This window comes from Anomaloglossus baeobatrachus, chromosome 12 (genome assembly GCF_048569485.1).
Source record: "Anomaloglossus baeobatrachus isolate aAnoBae1 chromosome 12, aAnoBae1.hap1, whole genome shotgun sequence".
Lineage (NCBI taxonomy): Eukaryota > Metazoa > Chordata > Amphibia > Anura > Aromobatidae > Anomaloglossus > Anomaloglossus baeobatrachus.
The window spans coordinates 72,147,374-72,171,575 of NC_134364.1; the positions used below are offsets into that span (position 1 = coordinate 72,147,374).

Below are 24,202 nucleotides of genomic sequence, written 5' to 3' on the forward strand. Positions count from 1 at the left end.
GGGGCCCTCTCGGTATATTGTGGGGCGCTCTTGGTATATTGGGGGGTACCAGGGATGCGGCAGCTCTTGAGGGGGCGCTCTCGGTATATTGGGGGGTGCTCTCGGTATATTGTGGGGCTCCCGGGATGCAGCAGCTTTCTTAGGTGTCTGAGCACGCAGAGCCTCTCAGCCATTATAGAAATAGAGGACACTGTGCAATGTGTGGCACATTACAGCCGTTCCTGACACAGCAGCCATCACAGGACTCTGCAGACGTCTTTTGGGGTCAGAGACCCTGCTCAGTGTTAGGGGGGTGCACGTGCTGCTACCTGCAAGGTCAGACCTATTTTTGCTACACCTGCACTGTCTCTGGCTCTTGGTCTGATGACATGGTGTAGTGGTGGCTTCGGTCGTACGGCACAGGTCCCTGACCTGCAGTGTTTTATCTGCTGCAAGACTACAACTCCCAGCATGCACTGTGTTTTTTTTTTTGGGGGGGTAACTTGAGGTGACACCCCCCCCAATCCCGATGCCTCAGATCAGTCTTTTCCTCTCTGGTGGCTGTTGTAGCCCCGCGGACCCTAGAGGGATAATGTCATTAGCACAATGTTTGGTGGATCCGCTCCTCGCTATAAGTAGACGCTCTCGGCCAAACGATATTAAAAATGAATGATACTGGGATCTATTCTAGGAGCAAAGTGAAGAATAATGCAGGAGGTAGGGACGTCCCGAAAAGTCCATTACATGGGTACAAATCTGTACAGACGTGGCGGGGTCTGTATAGCAGCCGAGTGCTCAGGTGTCAAGTTGTCAGACTTAAAGGGGTATTCCAGCCGAAGCAATTTATACAGTGGTTAGGTCATCTCTGAGACCCTCATCTGTAGAATGGAACGGCATGGGGCGCATGCGCCATGATAGGCGAGCGCGGTGCTCCCTGACCAGTGCCGTGATAGGCGAGCGCGGCGCCCCCTGACCAGTGCCGTGATAGGCGAGCGCGGCGCCCCCTGACCAGTGCCGCGATAGGCGAGCGCGGCGCTCCCTGACCAGTGCCGCGATAGGCGAGCGCGGCGCTCCCTGACCAGTGCCGCGATAGGCGAGCGCGGCGCTCCCTGACCAGTGCCGCGATAGGCGAGCGCGGCGCTCCCTGACCAGTGCCGCGATAGGCGAGCGCGGCGCTCCCTGACCAGTGCCGCGATAGGCGAGCGCGGCGCTCCCTGACCAGTGCCATAGGCGCAGAGCATCTGCCGCTCCATTCATGGCCCCGGGTACAGGTGGCACAAGATGCTGCGATTGGTGGGCACTGCACTACGGGCAGTCACCCCTCTAATCAGTGTGCAGTCTTCACTCATCACCAGTTTCTACACCTCTCCATGCTGTCAGTGAATAGAAGCGTCCATAGTTTACTTTCCAATAATCCTTGCTGCGTGTCCCCTCCTCTTGACATTACAGATATTACACACCGCAGAGTAACTCCAGTGCTGCGGAGGTCACAAACCGGAGCACAAAGGCATGGAGAGAAGTGCGGCCTCATAGGGGGTTACGTGGGGCGCAGCCCGGCAGTCTGCGAGTGGCGGGACCCCCTGGATGATTATCAGAATTAGGGGGTGATTGTCCCCTGCTCCTCAGTTCCATCATCAAGGAGAACTGAAGAAACCCCTCTGACCAGCAGGGGAGAAGGGAGGGCTGCAGTGCCTGATATCAGGGAATATAAAGAAACCGCTCTCCTTTTGGCAGAAAAGCAAAACTGCATATTCATCCTGCTGGGAACAGGTGACATCTCCACAGCGGAGCCTAAAATAGGAGCATCAGCCGATGTCTGCGGACAATACACTGATGGACCGTACTGTACAGCAAGTGGGGGACAGAGGGGATCAATGACCGCTGATGACTGATAGTCTTCATCTTTATACTCCAGAGCTGCGCTCACTATTCTGCTGGTGCAGTCACTATGTACATACATTACATTACTGATCCTGAGTTACCTCCTGTATTATACTCCAGAGCTGCACTCACTATTCTGCTGATGCAGTCACTATGTAAATACATTGCATTACTGATCCTGAGTTACCTCCTGTATTATACTCCAGAGCTGCGCTCACTATTCTGCTGGTGCAGTCACTGTGTACATACATTACATTACTGATCCTGAGTTACCTCCTGTATTATACTCCAGAGCTGCACTCACTATTCTGCTGGTGCAGTCACTGTGTACATACAGTACATTACTGATCCTGAGTTACCTCCTGTATTATACTCCAGAGCTGTGCTCACTATTTTCTGTTATTTTCAGAGTCTTAATGAAATAATGGAGTCGGCGGACGCCCCCCTGGAGGTGACGGAGGGCTTTATACAGATCATCTCCCTGTCGGTGCCTTGGGGGTCCCTCCTACAGGATAACTGTGCACTAGAGGTGAAGGGGCTGGAGATGGTGTTCAGGCCGAGACCACGACCACGTATGTAGACGTCTCCAGTCCTCTCCTCGTGGCCGGACTCCTCAGTCGGACCCTTACTTTTCTCCCCCCTCCCTTAGGTTCTGCCTCGGAGCCCATGTACTGGTCCAGCTTTATGACGAGCAGCATGCAGCTGGCCCGGGAGTGTCTGAGCCAGAAGCTCACCGATGACCTGGAGTCCTCGCAGCCTTTCGAGGGTTTGGAGAAGTTTGCAGAAACAATAGAAACTGGTAAAGTGTTTTTGTTTTAGTCTTTCCCATGTTCACACCTCTGCTTGCTGGCAGTGAATGGAAGCGTTTTGTTACAGCTAAAGTTTTGTTACCTCTGCACCCAGGCCGGACAGTTCTCTATGGGCAGAACGGATACGATTATCTCCTCAGTTTGCAGCTCATATCTGCCCCTCTAATGGCCGACCATGTAATGCCTAATGGCCAGAGTTGTACATGTGACCTGTGTTTTCTCTGTCCTCTCACAGTCCTGCGACGAGTCCGCGTCACCTTCATCGACTCCGTGTTCAGGATAGAAAACATCCCCGAAAACTCCAAAACCGGATGTGCCCTGGAAATGCGGATCAGCAGGTAGGTGGCGGGGCGTGAGTGTGTGCCCCCCAATGGTAGGTGGCGGGGCGTGAGTGTGTGCCCCCCAATGGTAGGTGGCGGGGCGTGAGTGTGTGCCCCCCAATGGTAGGTGGCGGGGCGTGAGTGTGTGCCCCCCAATGGTAGGTGGCGGGGCGTGAGTGTGTGCCCCCCAATGGTAGGTGGCGGGGCGTGAGTGTGTGCCCCCCAATGGTAGGTGGCGGGGCGTGAGTGTGTGCCCCCCAATGGTAGGTGGCGGGGCGTGAGTGTGTGCCCCCCAATGGTAGGTGGCGGGGCGTGAGTGTGTGCCCCCCAATGGTAGGTGGCGGGGCGTGAGTGTGTGCCCCCCAATGGTAGGTGGCGGGGCGTGAGTGTGTGTCCCCCCAATGGTAGGTGGCGGGGCGTGAGTGTGTGTCCCCCCAATGGTAGGTGGCGGGGCGTGAGTGTGTGTCCCCCCAATGGTAGGTGGCGGGGCGTGAGTGTGTGCCCCACAATGGTAGGTGGCGGGGCGTGAGTGTGTGCCCCCCAATGGTAGGTGGCGGGGCGTGAGTGTGTGCCCCCCCAATGGTAGGTGGCGGGGCGTGAGTGTGTGCCCCCCAATGGTAGGTGGCGGGGCGTGAGTGTGTGCCCCCCAATGGTAGGTGGCGGGGCGTGAGTGTGTGCCCCCCAATGGTAGGTGGCGGGGCGTGAGTGTGTGCCCCCCAATGGTAGGTGGCGGGGCGTGAGTGTGTGCCCCCCAATGGTAGGTGGCGGGGCGTGAGTGTGTTTCCCCCAATGGTAGGTGGCGGGGCGTGAGTGTGTGTCCCTCCGGTGGTAGGTGGCGGGACGGGAGGGTTTGCCCCCCCCGGTGGTAGGTGGCGGGACGGGAGGGTGTGCCCCCCCCCCCCCGGTGGTAGGTGGCGGGACGGGAGGGTGTGCCCCCCCCCCCCGGTGGTAGGTGGCGGGACGGGAGTGTGTGCCCCCCCCCCCCCGGTGGTAGGTGGCGGGACGGGAGGGTGTGTGTGTCCCCCCCCCCCCCTCCCCCGGTGGTAGGTGGCGGGACGTGAGGGTGTGCCCCCCGGTGATAGGTGGCGGGACGTGTGTGCCTCCGGTGGTAACCGGTCTCTCTCACACCTTCTTACCCACAGGACGGTGTATTCTGACGAGACCGTGGACGAGCAGTCCGGCATTAACGTCCACAGACCCTCGGCCTTCGCACATAAAGTCCTGGAGCTGAGCGGGGTCTCCTTCTTCTGGGACGAGTTTGCGGCATCGGCGAGATCTTCGCCCGTGTCTTCAACATTGCACGTGGTAACTGATTCCCCTCTGTATCAGCATCTGATAATGTGGAAAGTCGGATTATTGGCCACTTGTTTTAAAGGGGCTCTTTTTCCTCATGATTTAATTTTTTGAGGTGCGGGGGCTATAGGTGTAAAATAAGAAACAATTCTGTAGTCGCCCTTCATGGGTCCAGCACTGGCTTTAAAGCATGGATCCTCTAAGCGTCCTGCACTCATTGTGTAGGAAACCCGCCACGTCTGAGACTGAAGGGCGGCCGGTCACCTGAGCAACGAGCGACATAAGATTCTTCCCCTTGCTGCTTTACTATAGGGGCCCTTTATAATTGGCTGTTGGGTTACTCTTTTAAGGACTTGGAGGAGCTGTCAATCAGGGGGTCCTGGCCCCCAATATCTTTTTGTGCAGTGCTGCCTCTGCTCCCATACTTGTTCCTTTGCACTGATGGGCGGCACAGTTAGTTAGTGTGGCAGCTGCTGCAGCGCTACAACTCTCACCCGGCTGCCAGGCTGTCCTTCAGGCTGTAGATTTCTGATGGCTTCTACATCCCAGAATGTGATGGCGGTCCATGCACATATGTTCTTCACCCTTTAAAGACATGATATGAAAATTACTTAAGAGTCCCGATGGGGACAGGGACTGTTGGGCGCTCTGTAAATGACAGGTAATATGTCCCGGGGTGTCGGCAGCGGCTGACATCTCATACTTGTCACTGTTCTTCAGGAAACTGAGCCAAAGCTGTCACCGAGCTGGAACCCCAAACCTGTGTTTGAGCCGCACCCCCAGTTCACAAGGAGCGTAACGGAGGTGGCCCCATCGGACCCGGTGCAGATCGCCGCGCTGGTCGGCAAGATAGAGCTGGGGCTGATCCTGAAACAGAATGAAGTCCTTCCGGGAGCGAAGGTCAGTGACGATTCCCTGCAGTGCACGCTGCGGACACTCTCCGAAGTATGCACTCGGTAGGGGTGTCCGACGGCGGCATCCGCCCACTTAAAAAATATTCTACACGGTAAATGCTGCTCTGCGGTGTCCCTCTGTATGGGAAGGTGCTGTCCACAGACGGAGGCTGAAAGGTCTCACATTTTGGCCTTCCTCTAATAAATGAGGGTATTTGGTACCAGAAAAAGTCCCCCTTACTGGAGAGTGCAGCAAAAAGTAAAGGCACTGCCAATCTGTAATGTGATTGGTTGTGCCCAGTGATGATTGACAGCCTGACAACCAAAGTTACAGCAGAGATCAGATGCCAAATAACCCCTTGGATGCCATGGTCAAATGCAAACATAGCATCTCTGGTGTATGCCAGAGAGGAGGACACATGGAAGAGCAGCTCCGCTCCTACTGAGTGAATGTGATCCGAGCTGCGGGACCACATAAGGTCCGGCTCTGTACACTGTGGACACCCAATGGTATCTGCTTGTCGCTGGGGTCCCGGGTGTCAGACCCTCACTGATTGATCAGCAGTATATCCTGGCCATTTGAGCCCCAGCGCGGGTGGTCAATGACATCAGCCTTTGCTCTTCTCCAGTTGGACGTGGACGGTCGCGTGGATTCTTTTCACGTCTTCCTCTCTCCCCGACAAGTGCACCTCCTGCTGGACATGTTGTCATCGATCGCGGGGCCAGGTAAGGAAAGCGTCCCTTCCATATACTGAAGTGTCTCACATCCGCGTAGTTATTTCAGCCCTCCCCTTTCATGGACCCTTCCAAAAAGCATCTGCGCTGGCCTTGGGGGGCTGTTATCTCACGGGTATCCAACTCCAATGCTGATGGGGTCCGTCCATATACACAAATCACAAATACAACCGCTCCTGTGAGCCCTGTATACAGCAGCCTGCAGGCAGGAACCATAACCTACACATAGTTACCTCGAATACAGCTCATCCGGTCACCCGGGTGCAGCGCCCATTAGTGACCTCAGTCACAGGACACGAAGGGATAAAATAGCCATTTTCCATGATTTTATTAGAGCACTAATGTGTCCCTCTTTACTTTACTCAGAAACCTCCGGCAGATTGGGCATGTCGAGAAAAGACCGGAAGAGTCGTCCGATGCAGCAAGAGGACGAGCTACGTCTCCAGATGGAGCTGAAACGCTATATGAGAAAGGAGGACCTGTCCGGGGGGGCTTCTGCAGATCACAGCTTTTATGAGACGGACACTGCAAAGACCCCTTCTAGCCATGGTGCGGAGTGCAGCACCCACCTGTATAGCTGGAGCTTGTGTATTGTTTGGGAATGCTTTGTAAAATATATATATCCCCTCCCATTTAGATGAAGAAGTTTTCTTCTCGATGGCGGATATGGACATGTCTCATAGTCTGTCCTCTCTCCCACCTCTCGGAGATCCACCCACTGTGGATTTAGACCTGTCGTTAACTAGCACTTATAACCATTCTCCTGTTGGATCACCCCTAGGGGGCGCTGTGGTAGGTACCATTCATCTACGTATTAAGTATTTATCTGTTTAAAAAAGGGAAAAAAAAAACCCGTCTTTTTCGAATTATAACACGCACTTCTCCCAAACATTTGGTAGAAAAATGAGAGTGGTGTTTTATAATGCGAATGTAGCTTATCGGGGGAGGGGGGGGGGTGTTCACAGGAGCCAGGAACAATACTGCGGGCTCTGAGCTGCTCTGTGCTGCCGGCGGGCGGTGCACTGCTGGCGGACGCTGCTCTGCTCTGTGCTGCCGGCGGACGCTGCTCTGCTCTGTGCTGCCGGCGGACTCTGCTCTGTGCTGTCGGTGCTCTGCTTTGTGCTGCGAGCAGTGTGCTGCGCTGCATTGTGAGCTGTGGTGAGGCAGGGGCCATCCTGAAGATGCTGGCGGTGAGAGCTTCAAACATTGGCGCCTGGAGTCGGTGTGTGTGTTCAGGTAGCGCTCTTGGCTCAAGATCTCGTGCGCACGCACTGCCTCTGGCCCATTGCTCTCCCAGCAGAGGACTTAAGGAAAATGTTGCCTGGAGGTGGCGCGCGTACAGACGAGATCTCAGGTTGTCATTGAGCCGGGAGCTCAATCTGCGCACGCGTCGACTCCAGGCGCTATTTCTTTGAAGCCCACTCCGCTGACAGCTCCTGAATGTTTTCTCTGCCTCACGGCGCCACGAGCATCTGGGACACTCGCCGCACCATTGCACTGCAACACCACTGTCTCTGCCTCCTGGGACCCCCCCGCACCACCACTGCTGCCCCCCCCGGTAATACACCACCGGATTGTAAGACTGACAACCCCCCCCCCCTCTCCCGTACCCTTTTTTTTTTTTTTTTTTTTTTTTTTTTTTTCTTCTAAATTCGGAGCGCGTCTTATAATCTGGTGTGTGTTTTTAAAATTAAAGGTACGGTGTATTTATTTACAGTTTTTGCAAAATTGGCCGCTATAACAAAACAGTAATTGCAGATATGTATGTAATGGATAACTGGTAAACCCCAATTTTCCCTATCATATTTATTCAGACATTTGTTTAGGTTTCTTTTTTTTTTTATTTGCAGGCAGCATGGAGTGATTACCAGGACCATGGTAGATCAGATGAGCCCGCAGTGCGAGGAGCTTCATTTAAACCCAGCGTGCACCAAAATTCCCTTAGAAGAACCTGTAAGTTACAGAAGATAATGCTAAAAAGAATTCTTAAAGGTTACAGACACCTTGGGGGTATTTTTCTTTCTTTTATCAAACTTTGCTTAGATCATTAGTCCATGTGACTATAAGAAACTTTGTAATGTTTCGTATCAGAGAAATCTGCTGCTTTCTCCACTTATGAGCCACTTATTCACTCTCACTTCTGCCTCTTGAACTCGCCATTTACTGTACAAAAGAAAAAAAACAACAAACAGCTATGATGTCAGATTACGGCTCCTACAGAGGAGGGGACAAGTAATGAGAATCCAAGTGAGAAATACTGGCAAAGGTAGACGCAGAGAGATTGTGCTGATCTTTCTAACAAGTCTCTTACCTCACCCCAGAGCTGGATTCATAGCTACACTGCTCAGTACTGCTGTTTTATTGTCGTCCATGCCACTGTTTCTCTGTGTGCTAAAAAACCAGAATCCCTCTATTTAGAGACCTCATTAGACTTGGTCTCTTCCCACTAGCTTAGAATCAATTGTAAAATGGAGATGGGACCTGCAGAGGGGAAAAGTAGTGAAAATGCATAATATAATTCACATAATGGCCAAGTATGGTGTTATTCCTCCTGTACCCAAACTTAAAGTAGTGTCCCAGCCGCTGTCCTGACCCGGTGTACAGTACCTTGGACGTGTTTTCTAGGCTGCCCATATAATTGTCTATTGCTCTCTATTCCAGCATTACCGAATCGCTCGGTCTCGGTGGACGACTCTCGGCCTGAGCTGGTGTTCAGACTTGCCTTGGGCTCATTATCCTTCTCTGTCCTTCACATCGACCCTCTGCCTCCAACGGAGAGCACATCCAGCCCCAATCCGCTGACCCCCCTGTCTCTGAGCTTCTTCACCCGCATTGAGATGCTGGATCCGCAGACTTTTGCACAGAACGACTTTAGCTTTTTACGCACTGTTTTTGCAGAAGCATGCACACATGACCACCTCAGGTATAAAGGCGTGACGCAGGGACTGGGCTCTCTGATGATGCAGTGCTTACCTCATTGGATTTGATTTATCGTATCCTATAAAATCCCACTTTCTTTCCTTGAAACTTTTTTCCCACCAGGTTCATAGGGACACAAATAAAAATCTCCCACGAGCAGCGGCAGCGGAGCGGCTCTCGTTGTTACGGCACGGATGTGAGCATCGGTCAGACGGAGCTCCTGGAGTGTCTGTTCCCCAGCGACTCGCAGTCTGCGCCTCCTCAGTACACAGAGGTAAGGACTTCTTATAGCAAGGCAATGTTAGACTTGTGTACGGTCTTCACCTACAGGGAGGAATAATACTCCTTTCGCTGTAGCTTCACAGGAAGCTGCTGCTGCCAATAGGATGCTGACACTGCAGTGTACTCCCGCAAACTGGCATTGAGAGAATGCATTTTAGCTTAGTGTCAGTAGGAGGCAGACACAGGACTTATCTCAGCCCAGAAATAATGAATTTTAGTGTCAGTAGGAGGCAGACACAGAACTTATTCCCTTCGCCTCATTTCTACCTTTTTAGATTTTGTTCTTTAATGATTCCTTTCTTCAGAAACAGCTTGTATTTGGGCTACAAAGTTGAGTTGTCACTTTGTCATCCCACCTATAGACTTAGCACACAGTGAGGGTTTGTGTCAGTAATGTTAATTCTCTGGCCTGTCCAGTAGGACACCCCACCCCCAACACATCAATAGTGTTTGGGACTCCCCTGTGGTCCCATGGCCATACTTCAGACCAGAGTTATTCTCATCTCTTACCTGGACAACATCCTAATCAAAGCTCCTCTCTAAACCCCCCCACCGCACCCCACCCCCTATCCCCCCTCCACATGTCTTAGGAGTTTGCAGATCACCCTGGACAGTCTTTCTTGTCTCTGCTGGTTATCAACAGAGCAAAGTTGTCTCTGATCCCGGCCCAATGCATTGTTTTACTGGAAATGCTGTTCGATACCACTCATGCAAGAGTCTCTTTGCTTAACGTAAAGTACTTTGCCCTTCTAAGAGGAATTTTGTTCCCTCAGACGTCCCTCTACATGCGGTCTCCGATTCTGCTTCAGTGTTCTGGGCAAGATGGTGGCCGCAATGGAAGCAGTCCCATTCGCTCAGTTCCACACTCGCCCCCTTCAGCTTTTCCCCTTATCATGATGGGACAAGTTTAGTCACTCCTTGGACCAGCTTGTAGTATTTCTTCCCATGATTCAGAAGTCTTTGGAATGGTGGAGACAATCCCACATCGCCCTCAGAAGATCATTCCTGCTGATTCAATAGAAGAATATAGCAACGGATGTCAGTCTTCTTGACTGCTGAGCCATCTTCCAGAACCTTATGGTACACGGACAATGGAACGTCCAGGAATTGTCTCTTGCCATCAACATCCTGGAGCTCAGAGCAATCCTCCTGGCTCCCCTGCTCTGGCAGGATCTTCTGTTCAGACGTCCAGTCCGACAATGCAACGGCAGTGGCAAACATCAATCACCGTGGAGGACCTCAAAAATGAGCAGTGATGTCAGAAGTTTCTCAGATGCAGTCATATGCCAAACGGAATGTACCAGCAATCTCAGCTGTTCACCTTCCCGGAGTGGACAACTGGGCCGCCGACTTTCTCAGTACAGAGGGCCTCACCGCGGGAGAGTGGTCCCTGAAACCGTCAGGCTGATCAAAAATATCGAGGCGGAAAGGGTGCTTTACACGCTGCGACATCTAGTGATCTCGTTAGCGATGTAACACGCCAGATCACACATACGATTTTCCGAGATCGCCCATGTGACCGGCGCTACAAAAAATGACCTCTGTGCGATATCGGCAAATCTTATCTGCGATCTGGCATGTCACATCGCTGACGAGATCGCTAGCGATGTCGCAGCATGTGGAGCACCCTGAAGGGGTGGCTGTCATACTCATGGCACCAGCTTGGCTCAGAAGACCTTGGTACACAGAGTTAGTCCACCTCCTCGTGGAGATTACGGTCTTCCAGATCTCCTTTCCCAGGGTCCCCTCTTCCACCAGAATTATGTTGCTCAATTTAACAGACATTGCTGTTGAAGCCGCAGTTTTGAGATCTTCTGGTCTCTGATCAGATTGCCCAGAGGATGATCAAGACGAGGAAGTCTTTCATCTTTTTTATATCATTGTACATGGAAGGCCTTGTTCTGCTGGTGCAAAACCAATCAGATCGCTCACATGGTCTTCTCTTTACCGTCCCTGCTGTCCTTCCTGCAGTCGGGTCTTGAGTCGTCTTTTTCTCTTAGGCCGGTGTCCCACTTGGGATTGCCTCGCGTGTATCTCGTGCGAGTTTTGTGGTGCATCACCTGTCATGGACTCACACTCTGCTCACAGGAGCGGGTTGGCTGCATAGAGATGCATGTGAGGTGATGCACCGCAAAACGTGCTCGAGATACATGCGAGGCAATCACAAGTGGGACACAGGCCTTAGCTCGCTTATGGGTCATGTCTCTGCCCCTTTTCAGTTCTCTTTTTCAGAGAAGCCTTGTGTGTCATCCTCAGGTCAAGACCTTCCTTCAAGGGGTTGCACATTGTGCGCCTCCTTACCGTTCTTCTGTAAAGCCTTAACCTCATTCTAAATGTCCTTCAGAGGTCTCCTGTGAACCACTCTGAGAAGTTTCCTTTTCCTACCTCTCCTGGAATGTTTCCTTCTTGATAGCCATCACTGATCAGGCGAGTGTCTGAACTCGTGGCTTTCTCCTGCCTCTCTCTCTATGTGGTCTTCCATCAGGACACAAGGTTCTTTTACATCAGATTTCTTCCTTTCACCATAACGAGGTCATTGTTCTCCCTTCCTTCTGCCCGTCTCATTCTCACCTTCGGGAACAATCACTCCATAACCTGGACCACGTGAGAGCACTTCGCTTCCACCTCTGTAGAATGGCACCTTTCAGACGAGCAGACTCTCTTCGTGATTTCGGATGGTCCTTTCAGATTCCTTCCTGCCTCCAGATCCACCATTGCCCGCTGGACAGGGCCGTATTTGCCATTAGGCACTTGAGGGCACGTGCCTAGGGCGGCGCCTTGCAGGGGGGCGGCGCCCAAACCAAAATTTAAAAAAAAAAAAAAAATTTTTTTTTTTAAATCTTCCTCCCTCCTCCAAACTCTTTATTAAATCCGGCGCCTTTTTGGAGGAGGGAGGGAGCGCACAGTCATTTATAGTCGCGTCTATAACACGCGAATATAAATGACACTCTGAGCGTGCCGGCACTTACTTCCGGGGTCAGAGGAGCTGGAATCAGCTCCCCGCCCCGACGTGCTGCCGTGCGCTCACTGTGCAGAGGTCACAGGAGCGTGAGGCAGCGCCGCGCAGAGGAGGACGGGACATGGAGCCGCCGCCGAGGAAGATGAGATGATGATCCTGCCACCGCCACCACCACCGCGGAGAACGGGAGGTGCAGCCGCCGGGAGTTGCCGCCTGGAGCAGGTAAGCGCTTTACAGCCGAAGACAGCGCCGAACAAGCAACCCGGGGGGGGAAGGGGGGATGCCGGAGGATGTGGGGGCGCAACATGGAGGATGAGGGGATGGAACAGGATGTGGGGGCGCAACATGGAGGATGGGGGGATGGAACATGATATGGGGGCGCAACATGGAGGATGGGGGGATGGAACATGATATGGGGGCGCAACATGGAGGATGGGGGGATGGAACATGATATGGGGGCGCAACATGGAGGATGGGGGGATGGAACATGATATGGGGGCGCAACATGGAGGATGGGGGGATGGAACATGATATGGGGGCGCAACATGGAGGATGGGGGGATGGAACATGATATGGGGGCGCAACATGGAGGATGGGGGGATGGAACATGATATGGGGGCGCAACATGGAGGATGGGGGGATGGAACATGATATGGGGGCGCAACATGGAGGATGGGGGGATGGAACATGATATGGGGGCGCAACATGGAGGATGGGGGGATGGAACATGATATGGGGGCGCAACATGGAGGATGGGGGGATGGAACATGATGTGGGGGCGCAACATGGAGGATGGGGGGGATGAAGCATGATGTGGGGGCGCAACATGGAGGATGTGGGGGCGCAACATGGGGATGGAGCATGATGTGGGGGCGCAGCATGGGGGATGGAGCAGAATGGGAAAATGGGGGGGGGGAGGGAAAATGAGGGAGGGTGGTGGACAGTATAGCAAATGGGAGTTACAGTATTTAGAATGAGAGGCATGGCATGGAGAATGGGGTAGCATGGGGGGGGGCATGGTATGGAGAATGAGGCATGGTATGGAGAATGGGGTAGCACGGGGGGGGGCATGGTATGGAGAATGGGGTAGCACGGGGGGAGGCATGGTATGGAGAATGGGAAAGCATGGGGGGTACTCTGTATGGAAGGGTAACCATGGTGGGCTTGGTATGGAGGGGGCTTGATATGGAGAAGGGGCAGCATGGGGAGCGCTCAGTTAGGAGCCTGGAAGGGCTGGGTATACATAATGCGAAGCATAAGGCTCATTATAGAGTGGGGACATCATGAGGGGGACAGTGAAGTGGGGGCTGCATGGAGAGGTGGGGACAGTGGAGGTCATAGTTCATAAATGAGGAAGGTCTGGAGGGTATAATTCAGTGGTGAGGACAGTGGGGGTTTTCATTTGAGGGGGCAGTGTAGTGGAAATGTTATAGGAGAGAATGTGGAGGCTGTATACTGTAAGTGACACGGTGTGGGGTCATTCTTTGTGCTGTGAGCTCAGTGATGGGCAGTTATTTATTCTTGGGCACAGCCTTAGGCTTACTTAGGGTGGTTACTCTTTAGTGAGAATTATGAGTCTGTCACCAGGTTTTTGCCACCTAATTTGAGAGCAGCATAATGTAGGGGCAGAGATCCTGATTCCAGTGTTGTCACTTACTGGGCTGCTTAGTGTAGTTTTGATAACATCACTGTTTAATCAGCAGTAGTTATCATTACAGGACTACTTGGTGTGCTGCAGGTAGTCCAGCATATTCTGTATAACTGCGAGATCTGCAGCAGAGAAAACGACAGCAAACAGCTCAGTAAGTGACACATCGCTGGAATCAGGGGCTCTGTCTCTACATTATGCTGCTCTCAGATGGGGGAGCAAAACCTGGTGACAGATTCCCTATACGGGCACCATTGCAGTATGTGCTGCAGCAGACCAGACAAGAGGGCAGTCTTGGGAGACGCAGGACAATGTGTTGCTAAGAGCAATGACATTTTACTTTTACTCCCAAAATGGCAATTAATCTGCAGACACATTTATACAGGGGACGTCGCTCTGGCATGTACAGTTTTACCTTAATATTATATATATGCAAACTGTTCTGTCCCCCCTGGTGCGGCCGATGTCTTGGTGCAGATGTGCACCGTCCTATTTGCATATTAAAGACAGTCCCTCGTCCTTAGGTGAGTCAGTGCTGTTTAAAATCACTTAGCATTTCTGCACGTGTCCTGACACTGGAGGAGCAGAGTAGCACTCAGTGTCAGTGTGGGTGCGCCTGCAATGTGACTGCAGTGTCGGCGTGGGTGCGCATGCAATGTGACTTCAGTGTCCGCGTGGGTGCGCATGCAATGTGACTGCAGTGTCCGCGTGGGTGCGCCTGCAATGTGACTGCAGTGTCCGCGTGGGTGCGCATGCAATGTGACTGCAGTGTCCGCGTGTGTGTGCATGCAATGTGATGCAGGTACGTTCTGACACCTGGTTGCTGTCTGTATTTGACTGCCGATTCAATGAGGAAGGTTGTTGAAGTGAGCAGACAGCACATCACAGCGCAGTGTCCCCCTCCTCACTGTGCTCCTCCTGTGTTGTGTGCACACCCGCACTGACGCTTGGAGTGTGCCGCTGTGCTCCTCCTGTGTTGGATGCACACATGCACTGACGCTTGGAGTGTGCCGCTGTACTCCTTCTGTGTTGTGTGCACACCCGCACTGATGCTTGGAGTGTGCCGCTGTGCTCCTCCAGTGTTGTGTGCACACCCGCACTGACGCTTGGAGTGTGCTGCTGTGCTCCTCCAGTGTTGTGTGCACACCCGCACTGACGCTTGGAGGGTGCCGCAGTGTTGGGTGCGGTGCAGTCAGGAGATCTGGTGTTACGGTGCTCACTCTCACCAATGGATCACTATTAATCAAGACAAAGGCCTGGCTAGTATTTTCCTATATTAGGTGGTATCGGTGCACCAGGCTTAGGCCGTGCAGAAATGTCCTCATTTTCATATCAAATGTGGCTTTTTCAGTGAACATTAAAGGGAACCTGTTACACCCTTTTTCAATTTTAAACTGCCCCCCCTCTTGTTAGTGACGCAATGTAAGTGATGCACATTTTCTGACTAACAAGACAATGGAGCAGTTTAATATTAAAGGTTGTGACCAGTTCCTTTTAAGCTGAACTATATGGGTGAGTTTATTTCTCCACAGATCATGTCCCCCATATAAATATTTCTGCAGTCTAGGTGTCATTTTGGGGTGACAGATTCCCTTTAAGTCAGCTTAAAAATCATCTCACCTGACGAATGAAAGTTTTTTGCTCGTGCATCGGGTGATGGACACTGTTTAGATAAATCAGTTTCCCATCTTTGGCTGCACTGTGAATGCTGCTTTTAAAGGGGTTTTCTTTTTCGCTCCTAATTGGGAGACCCAGACAGTGGGTGTATAGCTACTGCCTCTGGAGGCCGCACAAAGAACTACACTTAAAAGTGTAAGGCCCCTCCCCTTCTGGCTATACACCCTCCCGTAGGAGTACGGATTCCTCAGTTTTAGCTTTGTGCGCAGGAGGTCAGACACGCACGCATAGCTCCATTGTTTTTAGTCAGCAGCAGCTGCTGACTATGTCGGATGGAAGAAAAGAGGGTCTATACAGACTCCCAGCATGCTCCCTTCTCACCCCACTGTATGTCGGAGGTGTTTGTAAGGTTGAGGTACCCATTGCGGGTACGGCGGCAGGAGCCCACATGCTGATTCCTTCCCCATCCCTTTTTACAGGGCTCTGGGTGAAGTGGGATTTACCGGTCTCCAGGCACTGAGACCGTGCTCCATCTACAGCCCCTGGAGAAGATGCTGGATGGAGCGGAGTACATCAGGGACATGGCCCTGCTTCCTCAAGGTACTCTGTGTCCCCGTGCATTTGGCGCTCACACCGCAGCATGCTGGGTGTTGTAGTGCGCCGGGGGACATCAGCGCTGCGGCGCTTGTGCCATGGCCTCATTCAGCTTCGCTGAAGCAGGCACACTTATGGGAATCGGTCGCGCCGGCCGCTGGGACTGCGGCGCGGCTGGCACTTGTAGTGCGCCGGGGACTTCAGCGCGGCCTGCGCTTTTACGGCGGCCGCGCTGATAACTAGAGTCCCCGGTTTTTGCGGCCTGCTTCCGTTCGTTCCCGCCCCCAGACCTGCCAGTCAGGAGAGGGGCGGGACGCTGGCCACTTCTAGGAATCGGTCGCGCCGGCCGCTGGCGCGGCTGGCACTTGTGGTGCGCCGGGGACTTCAGCGCGGCCCGCGCTTTTACGGCGGCCGCGCTGATAACTCGAGTCCCCGGCTTTTGCGGCCTGCTTCCGTTCGTTCCCGCCCCCAGACCTGCCAGTCAGGAGAGGGGCGGGACGCTGGCCAAGGCATCAGCGCTGAGGGCTGGAGTCGTTTTTACATACTCCAGCCCTCACAGTCGGCACAGAGGTGACACTGTTTCCCGCACTTTTGTTTGGAAACTCCCACGGACCGCCCCTCTCCACAGACGCCGGCAGCCATTCCTGCTGACACGCTGAGCTGCAGAGGGGAGCCGGGGAGACCCAGACAAGGAATTCTACGCCTCTTACCCGCTATTCAGCGGGCGGTAAGCAGCCCTCAGGGCTCACCCCCTCTTGTGCCAGTAGTATTCTTAGTATTTTGTTTCTACAAATACTTGGTATTACATAGCGCTGGTCGCCCTTTGGCTATAGACTCTCTCACATTGCAGAGAGCCAGCAGCATGTCGTCCGTAAAACGCAAGGGTGCCAAAGCACAGACATTATATGCTTCCTGCACCGCATGTGGGACTTTTCTACCGGCAGGCTCCACGGACCCCCATTGTGTGCAGTGCTCGGCCCCTGCGGCGCTTGCACAGTCGGGACCTCTGCTGGACGTGACCCAGGGTGTACCACCTGTGAATGCTGTCCAGGTGACAGGAACTGAGTTTGCAGCTTTTGCTGACAGAATGTCTCTCACTATGTCACAAATTCTTGACACATTGCGAGCTAGGCCTGTACTTCAGGCCACGGACACTGTGCAATCATTGCCCCCTGGTCCCCCTCAGCTCAATTACCTCCAAGCTCCGGGACGGGCATCTACACCTCAGGGTGAAGACTCTGACTCGGACGATGGCCCCGGGCAGCCTAAGCGGGCTCGCTATGACGGGCCTTCACATTCATCTCAATGGTCAGGTTCCCAGCGAGATGAATCTATGGGTGATGAGGCGGACGTAACTGATCAGGATTCTGATCCTGGGACCGCTCTCAATCTAGATGCACCAGATGGTGACGCCATAGTTAATGATCTTATATTTAACATCAATAAGATGTTAAATATTTCCCCACCAGCTCCTCTTGTAGAGGAGTCAGCTTCGCAGCACGAGAGAATCCATTTCAGATACCCTAAGCGTACATTAAGCACTTTTCTGGACCACGCTGACTTTAGAGACGCAATCCAGAAACCTCACGCTTATCCTGAAAGGCGTTTTCCTAAACGGCTTAAAGATACACGCTACCCTTTTCCCACTGAAGTGGTCAAGGGTTGGACCCAGTGTCCAAAAGTGGATCCTCCAATTTCCAGGCTTGCAGCTAGATCCTTGGTTGCAGTTGAAGATGGAGCGGCACTTAAAGATGCCACTGACAGGCAGATGGAGCTCTGGCTGAAATCCATCTATGAAGCGATTGGAGCGTCATTAGCGCCTTCTTTTGCGGCCGTATGGGCACTCCAAGCTATCACGGCCGGGCTTGCGCGAGTCGACTCAGTCACACGGGCATTTGCCCCGCAGGTAGCACCATTGACCTCGCAAATGGCGGCATTCGCGTCGTACGCGATTAATGCTGTTCTTGACGCTACAAGCCGCACGGCAGTGGCGTCAGCCAACTCCGTTGTTTTGCGTAGGGCCCTGTGGTTGAGACATTGGAAAGCAGATTCTCATTCCAAGAAGTGCTTAACCAATTTGCCTTTTTCTCGTGACCGATTGTTTGGAGAACGTTTGGATGAAATCATCAAACACTCCAAGGGTAAGGACTCTTCCTTACCGCAACACAGACAAAACAAACCCCAACAGAGGAGGGGTCAGTCTGGTTATCGGTCCTTTCGAGGACCGGGCAGGTCCCAATTCGCCTCGTCAAAAAAGACTCAAAAAGACCAGAGACGCTCAGATTCTTGGAGGTCTCAGTCACGCCCAAAAAGGCCAGCCGGAGGAACCGTTGCCAAGACGGCGTCCTCCTGACTTGCGGTCTCCGATTCCCACACCCGCGGTCGGTGGGAGGCTGTCCCACTTTGGCGACATTTGGCTGGCAAGCGTCAAAGACCGTTGGGTGGGAGATATTCTGGCTCACGGGTACAGGATAGAGTTCAGTTCTCGTCCGCCAACTCGTTTCTTCAGAACTTCTCCACCACCAGACCGAGCCGATGCTCTGTTGCAGGCGGTGGCCGCTCTAAAGGCGGAAGGAGTGGTGACCTCCGTCCCTCTTCAGGAACAAGGTCACGGTTTTTACTCCAATCTGTTTGTGGTCCCAAAAAAGGACGGATCGTATCGACCCGTCCTGGATCTAAAGTTGCTCAACAGACACGTAAAAGTCAGGAGGTTCCGGATGGAATCCCTACGCTCCGTCATAGCCTCAATCTCTCAAGGAGATTTTCTAGCATCAATAGATATCAAAGATGCGTATCTCCACGTGCCGATTGCACCAGAGCATCAGCGTTTCCTACGCTTCGTCATACACGACGAGCACCTACAGTTCGTAGCGTTACCTTTCGGTCTGGCAACAGCCCCCCGGGTCTTCACCAAAGTCATGGCAGCAGTAGTAGCTGTTCTGCACTCGCAGGGTCACTCGGTCATCCCGTATCTAGACGACCTGCTTATAAAGGCACCCTCTCAAGAGGCATGCCAACACAGTCTGAAGGTGGCGCTAGACACTCTCCAGACTTTCGGGTGGATTATCAACTTTCCAAAGTCTCATCTAACCCCGACCCAATCTCTGACTTATCTTGGCATGGAGTTTCATACTCTATCAGCGATAGTGAAGCTTCCACTGGACAAGCAGTGCTCGCTACGGACTGGAGTGCAATCTCTCCTTCAGAGCCAGTCGCACTCACTGAGGCGCCTCATGCATTTTCTAGGAAAGATGGTAGCAGCAATGGAGGCGGTCCCGTTCGCACAGTTTCATCTGCGCCCTCTACAATGGGACATTCTACGCCAATGGGATGGGAAATCGACGTCCCTCGACAGGACTGTCTCCCTCTCTCAGACTGCCAAGGACTCTCTGCGTTGGTGGCTTCTCCCCAACTCATTGTCACAGGGAAAGTCGTTCCTTCCCCCGTCCTGGGCAGTGGTCACGACAGATGCGAGCCTATCAGGGTGGGGAGCGGTGTTTCTCCACCACAGGGCTCAGGGGACGTGGACTCAGGAAGAGTCCACCCTGCAGATCAATGTTCTGGAAATCAGAGCAATCTATCTTGCCCTGCGAGCCTTCCAACAATGGCTGGAAGGCAAGCAGATTCGGATTCAGTCAGACAATTCCACGGCGGTGGCGTACATCAACCACCAAGGGGGAACACGCAGTCGCCAAGCTTTTCAAGAAGTCCAGCGGATTTTGACGTGGGTGGAAAGCAGAGCGTCCACCATATCCGCAGTTCACATCCCAGGCGTGGAAAACTGGGAAGCAGACTTTCTCAGTCGCCAGGGCATGGACGCAGGAGAATGGTCCCTTCACCCGGACGTGTTTCAGCAGATCTGTTGCCGCTGGGGGACGCCGGACGTCGATCTGATGGCGTCACGGCACAACAACAAGGTCCCAGTTTTCATGGCACGGTCTCACGATCACCGAGCGCTGGCGGCAGACGCCTTGGTTCAGGATTGGTCGCAATTCCGACTCCCCTATGTGTTCCCACCTCTAGCATTGTTACCCAGAGTTCTCCGGAAAATCAAGTCCGACTGCCATCGAGCCATACTCGTCGCTCCAGACTGGCCAAGAAGGTCGTGGTACCCGGATCTGTGGCATCTCACGGTAGGCCAACCGTGGGCACTACCAGACCGTCCAGATTTGCTGTCTCAAGGGCCGTTTTTCCATCTGAATTCTGCGGCCCTGAACCTGACTGTGTGGCCATTGAGTCCTGGATCCTAGCGGCCTCAGGTTTATCTCATGAAGTTGTTGCCACAATGAGACAGGCTAGAAAACCATCCTCAGCTAAGATCTATCACAGGACGTGGAAGATATTCTTAGCGTGGTGCTTGGCTCAAGGGTTTTCTCCCTGGCCATTTGCATTGCCAATTTTTCTTTCCTTCCTGCAGTCTGGGTTGGAAAAAGGTTTGTCGCTTAGCTCTCTTAAGGGTCAAGTCTCCGCGCTATCCGTATTCTTTCAGAAGCGCTTGGCACGGCTTTCTAAAGTACGCACGTTTCTCCAAGGAGTTTGTCATATCGTTCCTCCTTACAGACGACCATTGGAACCCTGGGATCTGAACAAGGTTCTCCTTGCTCTCCAGAAGCCGCCTTTCGAGCCTTTTGAAAGAGGTTCCCCTTTCTCGGCTTTCACAAAAGGTAGTTTTTCTTGTGGCGGTCACGTCTCTTCGAAGAGTGTCCGAGCTAGCGGCGTTATCTTGCAAATCTCCCTTCCTGGTGTTTCACCAAGACAAGGTAGTACTGCGTCCAATTCCAGAGTTTTCTCCCAAGGTGGTTTCTTCCTTTCATCTCAATCAGGATATCACTTTGCCATCTTTGTGTCCGCATCCAGTTCACCAATTTGAAAAGGGTTTACATCTGTTGGACCTGGTGAGAGCACTCAGGATTTACATTTCTCGCACGGCGCCTCTACGCCGTTCTGATGCGCTCTTTGTCCTAGTCGCTGGTCAGCATAAGGGATCGCAAGCTTCCAAATCCACCCTGGCGCGGTGGATCAAGGAACCAATTCTTCACACATACCGTTCTGCTGGGCTTCCGATTCCATCTGGACTGAAGGCCCATTCTACCAGAGCCGTGGGTGCGTCCTGGGCATTGCGGCATCAGGCTACGGCTCAGCAAGTGTGCCAGGCGGCTACCTGGTCGAGTCTGCACACGTTTACCAAACACTACCAAGTGCATACCTACGCTTCGGCAGATGCCAGCCTAGGTAGACAGGTCCTTCAGGCGGCGGTGGCCCACCTGTAGGAAGAGGCTGTCTGACAGCCCGTTCATGTGGTATTTTTTTTACCCACCCAGGGACTGCTTTTGGACGTCCCACTGTCTGGGTCTCCCAATTAGGAGCGAAAAAGAAGAAGGGAATTTTGTTTACTTACCGTAAATTCCTTTTCTTCTAGCTCCAATTGGGAGACCCAGCACCCGCCCTATTTGTTCTTAGGGTTTCGTTTTTCGGGTGCACATGTTGTTCATGTTGTTTCTTAAGTTCTCCGATCTTGTTATCGGATTGAATTTGTTTTTGAAACTGTTATTGGCTTTCCTCCTTCTTGCTTTGGTACTAAAACTGAGGAATCCGTACTCCTACGGGAGGGTGTATAGCCAGAAGGGGAGGGGCCTTACACTTTTAAGTGTAGTTCTTTGTGCGGCCTCCAGAGGCAGTAGCTATACACCCACTGTCTGGGTCTCCCAATTGGAGCTAGAAGAAAAGGAATTTACGGTAAGTAAACAAAATTCCCTTCTTCTCACATTGGGAACTTACCCCCTATCCTTGGGATGGGGAATAACTTGGTTACGTATTATAGTATGTAGTGTGGTTTTAGTTATGTATTACTGTACTGATGGTGGTTCTGGTGATAGTCATGTGGCTGTTGTAATCTTTACCTTATCAGTCTTGATCCTAAAACATAGGGTCAGCGTGCTGGACTAAAAATACAGCTATCTCCATGTCTGTCAGCCGAATAAGTAATAGACTAAAGCCCCCATACACTATAGTCTGATTTTTAGGCCGGCAGCTATCTTGCTCAGCTCTCCCATATACAGGAGCACTCATTCTGCCAATTGTTTCTGTGTTCTTTATTAGAGCCGCTGCTGGACATCTCCGACAGCAGCTTATCATTTAGAGGATAATAGGATCTACACTCCGTAATTGGACATTCTGGATCCTTATTCCCCTGACAATCAGAATTGAGAGCCCCTGGTCACATTGGGCTATCAGCAGAACCTGTCGATATTGGCGGGTTTAGACAACTTTAGGTTAATGTGTATGGAGGTCTTAACTACTATCTGAAGGCTCTGGGCTCTATCAGGGAATGTGCACACGTCTTGTAGTGGTCTGTGAACCCCCGGAGTTATTCAGACAGAAAACACTTTAGGACAGTCATCATTTTATCCTGAAGCAAATATTTATTTTTTTTGCTGTGGCTTCTTGGTTGTTTTTTCCAACATCTTTTAGCTACTGGATTTTACTTATTTTTTTAAATGAACTAGTAAGCTGCATCCAAGCAGAAGCCGCCATATAATGGCCGGTCACAACTAGTAAGCGGCATCCAAGCAGAAGCCGCCATATAATGGCCGGTCACAACTAGTAAGCGGCATCCAAGCAGAAGCCGCCATATAATGGCCGGTCACAACTAGTAAGCTGCATCCAAGCAGAAGCCGCCATATAATGTCCGGTCACAACTAGTAAGCGGCATCCAAGCAGAAGCCGCCATATAATGTCCGGTCACAACTAGTAAGCGGCATCCAAGCAGAAGCCGCCATATAATGGCCGGTCACAACTAGTAAGCGGCATCCAAGCAGCAGGCGCCATATAATGGACCGGTCACTGTCAGCCGCTTCATGTCTGAGGAAACCTGACGCGCTTAAAAAAAACTCCAAAGACTGAACATATGGACAGCAAGTCGTTTTACACTGCAGTGTATGAGTTCATTTCTTTAATATTTAGAGTTTGGGTTTTTTGGGCGGGTTATAGGGTGGATCTGTCTGGAAAAAAAAAAAAAAAAAGCTGTGTGCACATACCCGTAATCTGACTGATCAGAAGGGGGCGCCACCACTGACAGTGCCTAGGGCAGCAAAAACCCCAAATACGGCCCTGCCGCTGGATCCGGTCTGCCATCCTGAAAGCTTACTGAATAAGGACAGAATGTGCTCACCCCACACGCTCGGTGGGAGCCTCTTGGGCCGTCTGTCACCAGGTCTCCATCTTGGAGTTATGCTAGGCTGCAACTTGGTCGTCTATTTATACCTTCACAAAGTTCAACAGGGTTCACTCCTACGCTTCATCCGATGTGCGCCTTTGTGGAAGGATCCTGCAAGAAGCAGTGACCAGAGATTAGACTTGTGGGTACTATCCTGTGCCCACCCTTACATACTGTTTTAGGACATCCCATGGTATCATGTGTCTCCCAATGAAGCGATGAAGAAAAGAGGTTTTTAGGTACTCACTTGAAATTTTCATTGGGGGACACAGCCCCCGCCCCTGTATTCAGTTGTTATGTTCTGCTGTTTTACTACGTTTATTTCTTCTGTGTTCTTACCTTTCTGTTTCTCCTGCTTTCTCACTACCTGATTATCTCCGTGCCCGTCGGTGGGTGTATACTGCTGGGGAGGAGAACTTTTTTAGCGTGATGTCAGCCTTCTAGTGATTTTTGTCATCATTTTTTGTGAAATCATCATACAACTATTCATCTGCTGGAAGCTACACCTCCCAGCATGCTTCACTTTCTGTTGAGATGCTCCGCACTGCTGCCCATAGGGCTCACATAGTGGGTTATGCAACTTTCTAAACTTAACGCCTTAAGTACTACGTCCGATGGGGTGTATAGCTTGGGCTGATCCAGCCAGCACCAACCTCTAATATCAGCAATCTGAGCGTACTCTGATCTCTGCTGCTTAGCCACTTAAAGGGGAAATCCAGGACTTTTCAGGAAAAAAAAAAATGTGCCTAATTGCTAACGGCCTTTCTCTGGCGCCTCATTGGGGGACACAGGATTATGGGTGTTATGCTGCCTATCCATAGGAGGACACTAAGTAGATGCAAAAGCATAGCTCCTCCTCTGCAGTATACACCCCCTGGCTGGGCCAGGCAGTCTCAGTTTTAGCTTAGTGTCTATAGGAGGCACTTCCTTTCAAGGTTTGTTATTTTTTGAGGGCGACGGTTTCCTTTTGGGACCGATTATCCTACTACCATCAATGGGTGGGAACGTGAAGTGTTGCCTACACGTACCCCCTCCCACGACACTGGATCCTGGGCTG

The 24,202-nt window shown here is 52.2% G+C and overlaps 1 protein-coding gene across 1 annotated transcript in view; it reads left to right on the plus strand.

Annotated features, from left to right (window-relative positions):
* Positions 1–24,202, plus strand: part of ATG2B (autophagy related 2B) — a 115,592-nt gene that overhangs the window by 1,829 nt on the left and 89,561 nt on the right. Inside the window, exons 2-12 of the mRNA XM_075331052.1 lie at positions 2,270–2,432; positions 2,510–2,659; positions 2,905–3,007; positions 4,132–4,294; positions 5,003–5,182; positions 5,805–5,901; positions 6,277–6,459; positions 6,548–6,702; positions 7,761–7,863; positions 8,572–8,833; positions 8,953–9,103. Of these exons, the coding sequence (XP_075187167.1) occupies positions 2,270–2,432; positions 2,510–2,659; positions 2,905–3,007; positions 4,132–4,294; positions 5,003–5,182; positions 5,805–5,901; positions 6,277–6,459; positions 6,548–6,702; positions 7,761–7,863; positions 8,572–8,833; positions 8,953–9,103 (1,710 nt within the window). The remainder of the gene's footprint in view (positions 1–2,269; positions 2,433–2,509; positions 2,660–2,904; positions 3,008–4,131; positions 4,295–5,002; positions 5,183–5,804; positions 5,902–6,276; positions 6,460–6,547; positions 6,703–7,760; positions 7,864–8,571; positions 8,834–8,952; positions 9,104–24,202) is intronic.